At 36.2% G+C, this 14012-nt stretch overlaps 1 protein-coding gene across 4 annotated transcripts in view; it reads left to right on the top strand.

The window, feature by feature from the left end:
- Positions 1–14012, top strand: part of NKAIN2 (sodium/potassium transporting ATPase interacting 2) — a 1116125-nt gene that overhangs the window by 527295 nt on the left and 574818 nt on the right. For all 4 annotated transcript variants that reach the window (XR_006338407.1, XM_043890316.1, XM_043890318.1 and 1 more), the window contains one exon: positions 3852–3989. Coding sequence is in view for 3 of the 4 variants with exons in the window: in XM_043890316.1 (XP_043746251.1) it covers positions 3852–3989 (138 nt within the window). In the remaining variant the exon portion in view is untranslated. The remainder of the gene's footprint in view (positions 1–3851; positions 3990–14012) is intronic.

Here is a 14012-nt window from a genome sequence, read left to right as displayed (position 1 = left end):
GAAGAGATTTCTAGTCTTTCCCATTCTATTGTTTTCCTCTATTTCTTTGCACTGATCACTGAGGAAGGCTTTCATATCTCTCCTTGCTGTTCTTTGGAACTCTGCATTCAAATGGGAATATCTTTCCTTTTCTTCTTTGCCTTTAGCTTCTCTTGTTTTCTCAAGTACTTGTAAGGCCACCTCAGGCAACCATTTTATATTTCTTTTTCTTGGTGATGGTCTTGATCCCTATCTCCTGACAATGTCCCGAACCTCTGTCCGTAGTTCTTCAGGCACTCTGTCTATCAGATCTAATCCTTTGAATCTATTTGTCACTTCCACTGTATAATTGTAAGGGACTTGATTTAGGTCATACCTGATGGTCTAGTGGTTTTCCCTACTTTCTTCAATTTAAGCCTAAATTTGGCAATAAGGACTTCATGATCTGAGCCACAGTCAGCTCCTGGTCTTATTTTTGCTGACTTTATAGAGCTTCTCCATCTTGGCTGCAAAGAATACAATCCATCTGATTTTGATATTGACCATCTGGTGATGTCCATGTGCACAATCTTCTTAGAAAATAAAATAAAAAGGAGCTCTGCCTTGACCAACAGTGATAAATCTGATGTTGTAAGCTGATAGGCATGATCAAAGAAATTCTCTACGCTATTCTAAAATAAAGAAGGTGAAAAAGTCACGTATATCCTGTACCCAGCATAGGCCTCCAACACAATCTACGAAAGAATTTTCTTTTTGGACTAGTTGTGGTGAGAGTTCAAAAACAGAGACACTGCACTGGCCATGCCCATAGGCCTACATTCCTCTTGGACCATTTGCCACTTCTGAGACTGTAGGAGAATCTCTTAGACATAATACATCTTAGATTTCTTAGCCCAAAAAATAAGATAGTAATATTTATCTCTCTGCGTTTTGTGCAGATTCACTGCAGTGATATATGACCAGGGAATAGTATGAATGCCTCACCTGTAGTAAGTGGTTTAAGGAATAGCACTCAACCATAAAAAAGAATAAAATATTGCCATTTGTAGCAACATAGATGGATCTAGAAATTATCATACTAAGTAAGTCAGACAAAGACAAAGATATGATATTGCTTATGTGTGAAATCTAAAATAAAAAAAAGAGAGAGAGAGATACAGATGAATTTATTTACAAAACAGAAAAAGACTCACAGACATAGGAAACAAATTTAGGTTATCAAAGAGGATGAGGGAATAAACTAGGAGGTTAAGATGAACATACACACTAATAAATATAAAATAGATAGTCAGCAAGGACTTATTGTATAGCACAGGGAATTATTCTCATTATTTTGTAATAACCTATACAGCAAAATAATATGAAAGAGAACATATATATTTTTGTGCATGTGTGTGCATAACTGAATCAGTACGCTGTACCCCTGAAGTTAATGCAACATTATAAATCAAGTACACTTAAACTTTAAAAAATTAAAAAAGAAAATATTCTCTTCCCTCCAGTGCCACAATTTCCCTGTAATTTCAGAGTTAATATACTTCCTTTTGGAAAGAATTCTTAGGAAAGACTGTACCCACTTTATAAATTGTTATTCCCTTTGCATGCACTGAAATCTTCAATTCTTTGGCCCTAGTTCTAAATAGAACCTGTGATAGAGCTTCTTATGATGACTAAAAACCCTATCAAAAAGAGGAGAAATACTATATAAGTGAAATACTATAATAGCAGAAATGCTGTAAGTGAAAAACTGCACATTAGCTTGTTCAGTCTGCATAACCTCGTAAGTAATGTTTGATGGAACTATTAGTTCTGTCATAAAAAAAGGCTGATAAATGTTGATGCAACTTCATTTTAGCTTTGCAGTCTTAGTGAGTATATTATCATCTATATATTTTTTATAATTAACGATGGTGCTTGCTCTTTTGTTCCATAATTGGAGCATTTATTGAGAGATTTCCCACTGTTTGAATGATGTGCTTCATCCTCTATACTTTTTCCCTGCTGTGTCCCCACAGTTATGATGCTCAAAATTTATAGAGTTTAAATGCTTCTTGCTGCTGTTTCACATTTCTACTTACTGTTTATTCATAGGATAAGGATAAGAGAGTTCTGTGTTAGAAGGAGCTTTTATATAGACGATTAGCAATGCTGAGAACATCCACTTATCTTTTGGTAACATTGATGGATTCCAACAATGCACATGTAATACTGCTTAACATCACAAATGGGCCTCTTCATAAGAAGTGTTGACTGCATGGAAACAGTTGAAGGAGTGTTTCATCAGGAGACATTTCAGAGTTTATGAGGCTTGGGTTATGTGCATATTCCATGACAGACTGTTAATCAATCAGAATATCATATTCCACTGCTGGGACTCTGGTAGGTATTTTGTATTTAGAATATGTAGGATAGAATATAGATCCGAGATTCTCTCTCTCTTTTTTTTTAATTCACTGCCAAGACTAAGTGAAACTTAAGATTTTATTAGGCTGGACTATTACTGATACAGTATAACATGGTACCTGGTGTGTCTTAGGAAATAGAGGTGTTATGCCAACAGTTGTCATGAGTTTATTTTCTCCTTCAATGCCTGATGAGAAAATGTGCTGTCAGTTAAAGAAGTGCAGTGGGAATAATGATCATTCTAGAAGCCTTCAAACTAGGCTACAGGTATTTAATTTAAAAGCAAATTATGTGTTTGAAGAGTTAGTGTGTCCTTTTGACAAGGAGTATTAAAGCAGGGTGATAAAGTATAGTTAGTGACTTAGGGGTTTTAAAATCATTTTCCTCTAAATGCTAGCTGAAAACCAATTGTTGAATGCCTGTGCTTAACATCAGGTTTGTTTACAATGTTTTATTTTGTTGTCATTCCACCTGAGGGCAGGCAGGAAGCAGACAGCTGAGTTTAATTCACACTGTTCGCTTTGCTTTGTTAGATCTGATGAGAGACTTGCTAGCTATTCAAGTTTCATTTGTTGGTATAAAACGGCACTTCTGGACTACTGATCAGTCTCAGCGGTTGTTTTTTTTTTTTTTTTTTTTTTGGTGAGTCGGTTGGTTGATTGGTTTTGCTTTTTTCCTGCCACTGTTTAGATTTTTACATATGACTTAATTGTAAATTTCTAAGCACAGATGAATATAGAAGAATTTGAAATGCCTTGTTTCTTGTTTTTAAACAGTGATGCTTTATTTTTGTTGTCCATTGTTTGAAGTTTCTTTTAGGGCCCTCCTTTTTTCCTGGTTACTGTACATAACTGGATATAATAAAAAAAAAATAGTCACATTTGATTTATAATCTAATCCTGTTAAGGTTAGAAGGACCCTAGACATTCGTCAAAGTCTTACATTTTACAAATAAGGAATCAGACCCCAGGGAAAAGAAATGACTTCCTGGGGCACTACGGCTGTCTAGTGACAGATCAACATCCAAAGTCTGGTCTCTTGACTTGCTGAAGAGTTCTTTTTCCTCTCCATCAACCCCATTTGTTCTATTCCCAACTTATATGATGACATCTGAGCAGATTCTAACAACAAACCCTTCATGTGGACGTCATTCCCCAAGCTTGCTTGTTGATGACTTCAAGTGTTTGACAGTGCATATGACAATATAATTTATCTTGTGACTGCACAGATGACATCCTGCGAATGCTACTTGATGCTGCCACAAAATCATCCCTGAAAGGATTGCAGCTGTCTCGGGATCCATAGCTCCCATAGTCTTCCTCTGAAATGTACCCCAAAATATCATTCTCACTGTTAAAGACAAATGCCAGATATGGTAACACAGTTATAGTTGCTAATTATCATGTCAATGTGATCCATCTTTTCTCTCATCATTGTGCTTATCTACATATCCTATTTTGCTATTCTAGGTTTGTGTGCTGGAGAGGCAAATATTTGACTTCCTTGGATATCAGTGGGCACCTATCCTGGCAAATTTTGTACATATTATTATCGTCATTCTTGGTTTATTTGGAACCATTCAATATAGACCTCGTTACATAACAGGAGTAAGTACCCTTCCTGTTTTCTAAAAATTTTATTGAAATAGAGAAAAATATGCAAACTATATATGTCTTGAAAATTATTTGTAAACTCTCTCTTTAAAGTACCATGTACTTGTTCATATACTTTCATGTTATAGCTACAGTAATTAAAAAACTGTCAAATTTAAAGCACTTGGCAGTGAGTACCAATAAATGGTACTTTATTAAAGTACCAATAAATTGTACTTTCAGCAAATATTCTTTTGTAATTACAAGGACAATAGAAATGCTATGCAAAAAATTATAAAGTCATGTTTTCCAATTTAATAGATTCTAATGGGACTTTTTCCCATTTTAAATAATTATATTTGTCAACTGAATAAAGGTAGTTTAAAATCAATACAAATGATCATATAGTATTAATGTAAAGATGTCAATACATATTAGGGTGAATATTTGACATACTTGAAAGCCAGAACAGTCTGGACCACTCTGTGTCTTTCACAATTCTTTTTTTGGCTTGGAGGAAGTATTTTGCATTCTCACTCAAGTTAAACTTACTTAACATAAAAGTGAAATCCAACTGTGTTGTAGTTGCTATGGGAACCATAACTTAGGATTTTTTACTTTTGTGTGTGTCTCAGATCTCAGCTATAGCTCTTCATTAATGTAGATTTTTTTATTGCCATCATTTTTTTTCTGCTGCTTCTGTTTTTTTGACAAAGCAAAAAATGTATAGTATCTATTTAAAATTGTAAAGCAAGTTTTTGATAAAGGCATTTATATGAGACTGTGTAGCTAAAGATCTGCCTTATTCAGTGCAAACCAGCAAGCCTTCTTGGGTCTTATGAAGCCTCGTTCACATAAAAGATGCCCTCCTATGACCTGCTGTTCTCTCTGGCATCTGGAACCAGATAAAGCTCATGGGTACTGAAACAGGCAATATGGTGGCAGCTGGGACAAAGGGGTCCACTGTCTGGCTAAGGCTGAGTTGGGAGCCGCATAGTGTTCTCTGGGAACACACCCAGTTGAGCACATGTCCTCTCTAGGGGTATGCTTCCATGTAAATCTTGTAATACTTTTTACAAGATTAGAAGTAGGATGTGTTCTGTTGCAGAGGGTTTTTCAATGCATAAGATATGATAGTAGTGTTCACTTTCTTGTGTAAATTGTAATTTGGTCCAATATAAGGGAGGTGGTACAGTGCATGGGAGTGGGTTTTCTGTAGTCATAATTCCAGGGTTGAACTCTTTCACCTACCAAATTCTGTGTGACTTTGGACAATATAACCTAACCAATCCTTAGTTTCTTACGTTAACAATGAAGGTAATGATTATATTGACTCAGTTCAGTTCAGTCGCTCAGTCGTTTCTGACGCTTTGCGACCCCATGAACCACAGGACGCCAGGCCTCCCTGTCCATCACCAACTCCCGGAGTCCACCCAAACCCATGTGCATTGCGGAGAAGGCAATGGCACCCCACTCCAGTACTCTCGCCTGGAAAATCCCATGGACAGAGGAGCCTGGTAGGCTGCAGTCCATGGGATCGCGAAGAGTCGGACATGACTGAGCAACTTCACTTTCACTTTTCACTTTCATGCATTGGAGAAGGAAATGGCAACCCACTCCAGTATTCTTGCCTGGAGAATCCCAGGGAGGGGGGAGCCTGGTGGGCTGCCATCTATGTGGTTGGACACGACTGAAGTGACTTAGCAGCAGCAGTAGCAACATGTCCATTGAGTCAGTGATGCCATCCAACCATCTCATCCTCTGTCATCCCCTTCTCCTCCTGCCCTCAATCTTTCCCAGCATCAGGGTCTTTTCCAATGAGTCCAGTGAGTCACCTTTGCATCAGGTGGCCACTGTATTGGAGTTTCAGCTTCAGCATCAGTCCTTCCAATGAACACTCAGGGCTTTCCTCCTTTAGGATGGACTGGTTGGATCTCCTTGCAGTCCAAGGGACTTTCAAGAGGCTTCTCCAACACTATAGTTCAAAAGCATCAATTCTTTGGCACTCAGCTTTCTTTATAGTCCAACTCTCACATCCATACATGACCCCTGGAAAAAACCATACCCTTAACTAGATGGACCTTTGTTGACAAAGTAATGTCTCTGCTTTTTAATATACTGCCTGGGTTGGTTATAACTTTCCTTCCAAGGAGTAAGCGTCTTTTAATTTCATGGCTGCAATCACCATCTGCAGTGATTTTGGAGCCCCCCCAAAATAAAGTCAGCCACATGCTTTAATTTAATTGTTACATGCCATTATGTGAAAGAGTCTCAATTTACCATTCCTCTTCAATTAGACTTTGAGGCTCCACCATGATTTTATTCTAATAAATAGTATTACTCTGAGTATCACCATATAAGTATGTCACCTCCACTTGTGATAAAGTTCCTGGAATAAAAATCTAGGTGTGGATCAAAATTTTTGAATGGCTTAAAAGTTTTTTGCTTCTTTGTTTTGAGGAGTGAGTGAGATATTATATTGGGTTGGCCAAAAAGTTCATTGGGTTTTTCTGTAACATCTGTTTGACCAACTCGATACAAAATGACCTTGGCACAATGCTTGGTATTTAAAAGCTTACCTTGTTAAAAAAAAAATGTGTTTATTATCATTTGAAAATAATACTGAGTTGTATAGACTAGTAAGAGCCTGATAGGCAATTTGAAATGGAGTGTGGTCATCTAAGTTATTGGTTGAACTCTCTACCACTTTTACATTGCTACAACTCTCAAAATTTTTTGTGAGATTTCTGTGTACCAAATTAAACTCATCTTCTTAAATTACATATGCACAAATCTTTTCAAGATAGGACACTGTCTCCAGTGTTCCATAAGAGTTAGGATGCCATGGCATGCCTTTAAGATTGTTAGAACTTTCATATAATTGAGAGGATCTCTTAAATCTTTCTGAAATCTTAACAGCATGTCTTAGCACTGCATCTTTGATTTGATCTTGACTTGCAGACACCATTCAGAATTTGTTCTTTTCCTTGAGACAACGTTTTTACTTGGAAAATCTTTTGCCAGCTGGAGATGCTGTAAATGTGAAATTTTTATTTTCCAACCTAGCAAGTCTTCAGTTAACAATGTACCCTCTAAATTGTACTTGAAAATGGGACTGTTCCTTTAGCTTATCTCTCATAATATCATGTTATGTGTAGCTAAAAGATGACAAATAATACTGTCAACTGTTTGCTTGGAAATCCCATTAGCCAGATCCACAAGTTTGTAGGTATATTTTCTATCTTCAAAGTTACTGCAGGTGGTATTTAGCCTTATTGTTCCCACAATAATTATTCTGAGTCTTCTTTTCTCCAGTCCTCAAAAACCATTTCTTTACTGTTTTTCCTGTTTCCCCTGATAGTCTTCTCACTGTCCTTCTGGCCTCCATCTGCCACCTTGTCTCAAAGTTAATGCTATGTATTTTAGGTTTGTGTTATAGTATCACTCAATTTCTGTACTAGTTACCAATTTCTATGTAATTTCTATATAATAAACCATTTCTATATATCAAATTAGTGGAATCTCGTGGCTGTGATGCCATGTTGAAACTCAAAAGTTGATTCATGAAAATAGAGAATTTGCCATAAAAATGAAATCAAGGATTTTCAGTTTGCCTAAAGATGATAAAAAGAATTTTAGTTAAACGAACTTGAATGGAATCATAGATGACAGAAATTCTGGTCAAAGACGGATCTGGGTTTAGCAGGAAAATGCAAAATTGGCGACAACCTGTAATTAACAACACAGTACTGCTGCAGTTAAGAAGTATCCATAGTCTCTCTGTATTCTGGATATTAAGATATTAACAATGAAATTTCTTTTCCTTTCCCCTGAAAATGTAAGCTTTTATGATTTCTATATTTGTCATTTTGCATCACAATATAAAACAACTCAATATAAAAATAGAGATAAGCACTTTCATCAGTTCATAACTGAAATTTATATGTTTGTACATTTTCTTCATCTATGTGCAATTGAAATATATCTGATTATGCTTCATCTCAAATATGTGTATTAAATTTTATTTTATGTGATATCAAATAATTTTGGAATTCATGGGGCTATTTCTTTGATCATAGTCCACACAGTCAAAGGCTTTAGCATAGTCAATGAAACAGAGATAGATCTTTTTTTCTGAAATTCCCTTGCTTTCTCTATAATCCAGAAAATGTTGGCAGTTTGGTCTGTAGTTCCTCTTCCTGTTCTAAACCCAGCTTGGACATCTGAACTTCTTGGTTTGCGTAATGCTGAAGCCTACCATGCAAGATTTTAAGCATCACCTTTCTTGCATGGGAGCTGAGTGTGATTACCTGATGGTTAGCACATTCTTCAGTATTACCCTTCTTGGAAATTGGGATGAGGATTGACTTTGTCCAGTCCTGTGGCCACTGCTGGGTCTTCCAGATTTGCTGACATAATATAAACCTTGATGGCATCGGGGCTGGATGAGTTACAACCCAGAATCAAGATAGGCAGGAGAAACATCAACAACCTCAGATATGCAGATGATAGCACTCTAATGACAAAAAGTTAAGAGGAACTAAAGAGCTTCTTAATGAGAGTGAAGGAGAATGAAAGAGCTGGCTTGAGACTAAATATTAAAAAAAAAAAAAAATAGAGCATGGCATCCTGCCCCATTACTGCATGGCAAATAGAAGGGGAAAAGGTGAAAGTAGTGACAGATTTCCTCTTCTTGGACTCCAAAATCACTGCAGATGGTTACTGCAGCCGTGAAATCAGAAGATAATTGCTCCTTGGCAGGAAAGTGATGACAAACCTAGACAGTGTGTTGAAAAGCAGAGACATTACTCTGCTGACAAAGATCCATATAGTCAAGGCTATGGTCTTCCCAGTGATCACGTACAGTTGTGAGAGCTGGACCATAAAGATAGCAGAATGCCAAAGAATTGATGCCTTGGAACTGTGGTGCTGGAGAAGACTCCTGAAAGTCTCTTGGACAGCAAGGAGATCAAACCAATCAGTTTTAAGGGAGATCAATTCTGAATATTCACTGGAAGAACTGATGCTGAAGCTGATGCTCCAGTATTTTGGTCATCTGATGCAAACAGACAACTCAGTGGAAAACTCCCCGATGCTGGGAAAGATTGAGGAGAAGAAGAAGAGCGTATTAGAGGATGAGATGGTTAGACGGCATCACCAATGCAATGAACATGAACTTGGGAAAATGGTGAGAGACAGGGAGGCCTGGTGTGCTGCAGTCCGTGGGGTCGCAAAGAGTCGGACTCGACGGGGCAACTGAACAATAACAGCAATTTCATTGTTTATTTAACCTTTTACATATTATTATATATTATATAATATAATAAATATATGATGGTATGGTATATGTTGGGGGCTTCCCTGGTGGCTCAGTGGTAAAGAATCCACCTGCCAGTGGAGATGCAGGTTTGATCCCTAGGTCAAGAAGATCCTTTGGAGAAGGAAATGGCAACCCGCTCCAGGATTTTTGCCTGGGAAATCCCATGGACAGAGGAGTCTGGTAGGCAACAGGAATGGCCAAAGAGTCAGACACGACTTAGCAACTAAACAACAACAATGTTATATATTATTATACATCATACTGTTTTCATGTTTTTATGATAAATATTTCCCTGTAATCATCTCCATAAAAAAATACCCTCATCTTCATTTGTGATTTTGGTCCTTAAAAAAGAAACCTGAATATAACTAAGTAATATGAACAAGTTTAAAGCTTTTAGTATATAGTTGACAATTATGTATCCAGAATCATTTTATTAAATTATCCTCCCACCAATGTACAACAGAGTGTATTTCACTGCACCCCTTCTAACCCTGAATACTATCTGTTCTCATATTTTTTTAAGCTACTGAAAGAAAAAGTGTCATTTTTGTTGCATTTCTTACCTTACTGAATTGAACTTTTTCATATTTTCATTAGTCATTTTTATTTCCTTTTCAGGGGATTGTCATGTTGTATTCATTTTCCCATGGAGCCTTAGTGCTTGTCATAACAATTTTTACATATGGATCACTTAGTAAAGACCTTTACCCTTTTAAATACCATACATTTTCATTTTGATTTTTATTATTTTTCTCTAATTAAAATGAACCTTCCCTTTGTGATAACTTCTATTTATTTATTTTTACTTATTTTTAATTGGAGGCTAACTGCTTTACAATGTTGTGTTGGTTTCTGCCATACAACTATGAATCAGCCTTAAGTATACATATATCCCCTTTCTGTTGAGCCTCCCTCCCATCCTACCCCCATCCCACCCCTCTAGGTGATCACAGAGTGTCATGATATGTTCATTACCTGTAGGCCTAATTTTGCTAAAACAAAAAGGCAGATGCCCAAAAATAGAGGCTAAGAAAAAAAGCGTCACTTTCCACATTTCCTATTTGTAGAGAGTTTCAATTTATTGATGGCACATATTATTCGATTTAATTGAAAGCTTCCTCCCTGCCTAAAATAAGTGTGTGGGCATCCTTGAAACACTGAATACAGTAGCAACAAATAAAATTTAGAGTGTTGGTAATGAGTTTCATTTCCTTAACTCATTTTCTCTTTCATAAGAGCAAAGAAGAAAAATGTACAATAGTTAATTGGGACAAGAACTCATTAGTACCCTTTGAAGGCCTCTGGCATTTCAAAGAATATAATATGTTGAAGTAAAAGTAAATGGATGATTTCAATTCCAAGCAAAGGACATTTGAAGCAAGAATCCATAAAAAGCATCTGTATTGTGTAACTCTATAGCATCAAGAGTCCCAAAGAAAAGCCCAGATTAACTTTGGTGGAATAATTCATACATAAATACATACAAATGGCTCCCATGAAAGAATTACCTTATGTCATAAATGAAATTGCCAAATACATCTTCATTTGGGCTAAAGACACTGGCAAGCAGAATATGATTTGAGATATCCAGTAGTTATTAGTTAATGACAAAAAATGTTGATAAATTGCATGCTTTAAATTGTCTAAAATAATCTGAGGATTATGTGGTTCCTAACTGGGAAAGGCACAGCAATTTTTTTGGTGATATTACCACAAGATATGTTGTCATAACTCTCATTATTTTTTCCTTTCTTCCCTCTCTTCTTTCCTTCCTCTTCTTTCCTCTTTCCTTCTCCCCACCCTTCTCCCCTCCCTTTCTCTGTATTTAACCAAGTTATTTTGAAAGAAAGAAGAATACCTTGCAGAATTTGGAACCACTGGCTTGGTCTGTTAAACTCATCCCAAAACTAGAAATGAATTCAAGATAGCTAAAAATCCATTACTCAGATTTCATAAAAACAACAGAAGAGAACATACCAAAATCACAGTAATATTTATAGGAATCATATATCTTCTTTTCTTACTATCTCCACTATCATTTACAGATGCCCCTAGATTACTTCCTCTACAAATCCTACAAACCTCACATTAACTTTATAAATGTTCTGTTCAAACTCATGTAACTAGGAAATAACAGAGCGGGGATATGGACCCATGCTCTTAACCAAAGCCATACTCTTAACCACCATGCTGAACTGCGCAGCTCAAAGGACCATAATTTATCTGACAAATGAAACAGGTTTTGTTAAGATTTTGGCAAATCCAAAATCTGTCGTGGCATTTGCCGTTTGAAGAGCAGTTAGATTTTAAATTGTTTTCTGCCGTTCTTATATCAAGGTTAATGGTTTTTGCAATGTATTTAGTGAGGAAATAACCTTATGTCTCCAGGACTAAGAATGCAAAACCCTAATAATGCACATTTTATTTTTGCAGAAGGACAGTATCACAGGGTATCCTTAATTTCCAGAAATAATGAATTAAAATGGTATTTAAAAATTATTTCTTATGGCAATCAACATTTGATCATGGTAATTCATATAGGTGCATATGTACATATATATGTATGTAAACACAATTTGCATATGATTTATAGTATATATTAATTAAGAACAAAAGTATCTCTACATTTATTTGCAAGGAGCTTTAAATAGCTGATGGGAGAATTCATTTCTATATAATTGAAAAAATACCCTCATTATATACCAAATATGCATGTATGTATATTACTGTTCCTATAGAATTTTTCCGTGACATCAGTTTAGGTTATAATAAGTAATCCAAATTAAACAAGTGGGAAAAACTAGGATCAGTATCCTGTTTTGTTACCAAAAATATCCAGAGATTGAAATATTATGTGATGTGATGTGAAAGTTGCTCAGTTATGTCCAACTCTTTGCGTTATGTACAACAGTTATGTACAACTCATGGACTATAGCCTGCCAGGGTCCCCTCTAAATGGGATTCTCCAGGCAAGAATACTGGAGTGGGTTGCCATTTCCTTCTCCAAGGGATCTTCCCGACCCAGGGATTGAACCTGGGTCTCCTGCATTGCAGGCAGATTCTTTACTGTCTGAACCACCAGGGAAGTCCTTTAAAATAGTATGGTTACAGCTAATTTTAGGAAGCAGGAATATGATGTTTAGAAAGAGAAGCCAATATTCATGAATTCTCATTCCTTGGTTTTTTAAAAAATAATGAACTATTAGACTGTCATTATACCTCTACTCATTCTTCAGAAATAATGAAGAACTGAATACTGCTTTCAGTTTGCATATTAAAATTTTAGATGAATAATTTCACATTGTTACTGACTACTAAACTTTGATTCCTCAATTTGAGACACTTTTTTTCCTACAATTATTATTTCACGTATTAATACTGGTTTATCAATGAGTATTTCTTTGTGAGTTGACACACATCCTTCTCTCCTTTGAGGGAGAGCAGAGCATAAAAAGACATCAGTGAATCAGCTTCAGACAACATGTCATCTGTTTTGACTTCCTTAATTTTGCTTTCCTTGAGACAGTTTATTAAAAGAAAGGAAACCCATGTCATCTGGGACAAGTCTTGAAGGTCACATGGAGTTATCAGAAAACAAAGCTAAGACCTATTTTATAAAACCATTCTGTTATGGCAATTTGGGACATGTATAGGCTCCTCAGAGAGTGTGCAAAAGCAAATAGAAACTCAATTTGCATGGGAAAAAAAACTCCATGTTTTTGGAATTTACTATTCACAGATAATCAGCCATTATTGGAATTTTAAGTTTTTAAGGAGCTCAGGTCCCCATGGAGACTACAATCAACAGCAACAAATGAGGAGTAAATTCTGTGTCCTACTTCCAGGTCATGTGTTTCTTTCACTCTAGTAATATGACTGTCCTAAAAATTTGTGTACTCTATTTGGTCATTTCTAGGAAATTATTAATCTATGTTTAGGCAGTTGTTTTGAGTATTTGATTCATTTTTTACAGGAAAAAATATCCAAAAGAAAATGTATTGCAGCTGAAGCATTAAAAATGCACACTTTCTGGTCAGGACAGAAAATCAATGTATAATAGAGATGAAAAGACTTGAGATAGTAGTAAATTAACATTGCTTCTAATGACTTAGTAGTCATGAAAATAAGTCTTTTCCCATAAGCCTGGGAGGGGGAGAAAACATCATTACAAGTTTTATGGATTTAGCCTCTAGTTCTAAAATAAATGTAGTAATGCAACATGGTGAATGCAATTTATTCTCAAAAGGATGTAGTCCCTTAGGGAATTGTGGGCCATTTATTCTATAAGAATATACTTCTGCTCACATTCTGTTGTTAGGCTGTGACTAAAGATTTATAGAATGTGGCAAATATAAATAATTACATTTTAACAGTCTAAATAATTCCTGTTTGTAAGTCATCAAATAATTTTTGGAAAAAAAAATCTGAGGAGAGATGTAAGATAGATCAGTTCAGTTCAGTTGCTCTGTTGTGTCTGACTCTTTGTGACTCCATGGACTGCAGCACTCCAGGCTTCCCTGTCCATCACCAACTCTCGGAGCTTGCTCAAACTCATGTCTGTTGAGTCAGTGATGCCATCCAACCATCTCATTCTCTGCCGTCCCCTTCTCCTCCTGCCTTCAATCTTTCCCAGCATCAGGGTCTTTTCCAGTGAATCAGTTCTCATCAGGTGGCCAAAGTATTGGAGTTTCCGCTTCAGCATCAGTCCTTCCAAA

This window comes from Cervus elaphus, chromosome 28, assembly GCF_910594005.1.
Source record: "Cervus elaphus chromosome 28, mCerEla1.1, whole genome shotgun sequence".
Lineage (NCBI taxonomy): Eukaryota > Metazoa > Chordata > Mammalia > Artiodactyla > Cervidae > Cervus > Cervus elaphus.
Note: the sequence above shows the minus strand (reverse complement) of the source record. Positions and strands in the feature narration are given on the sequence as shown.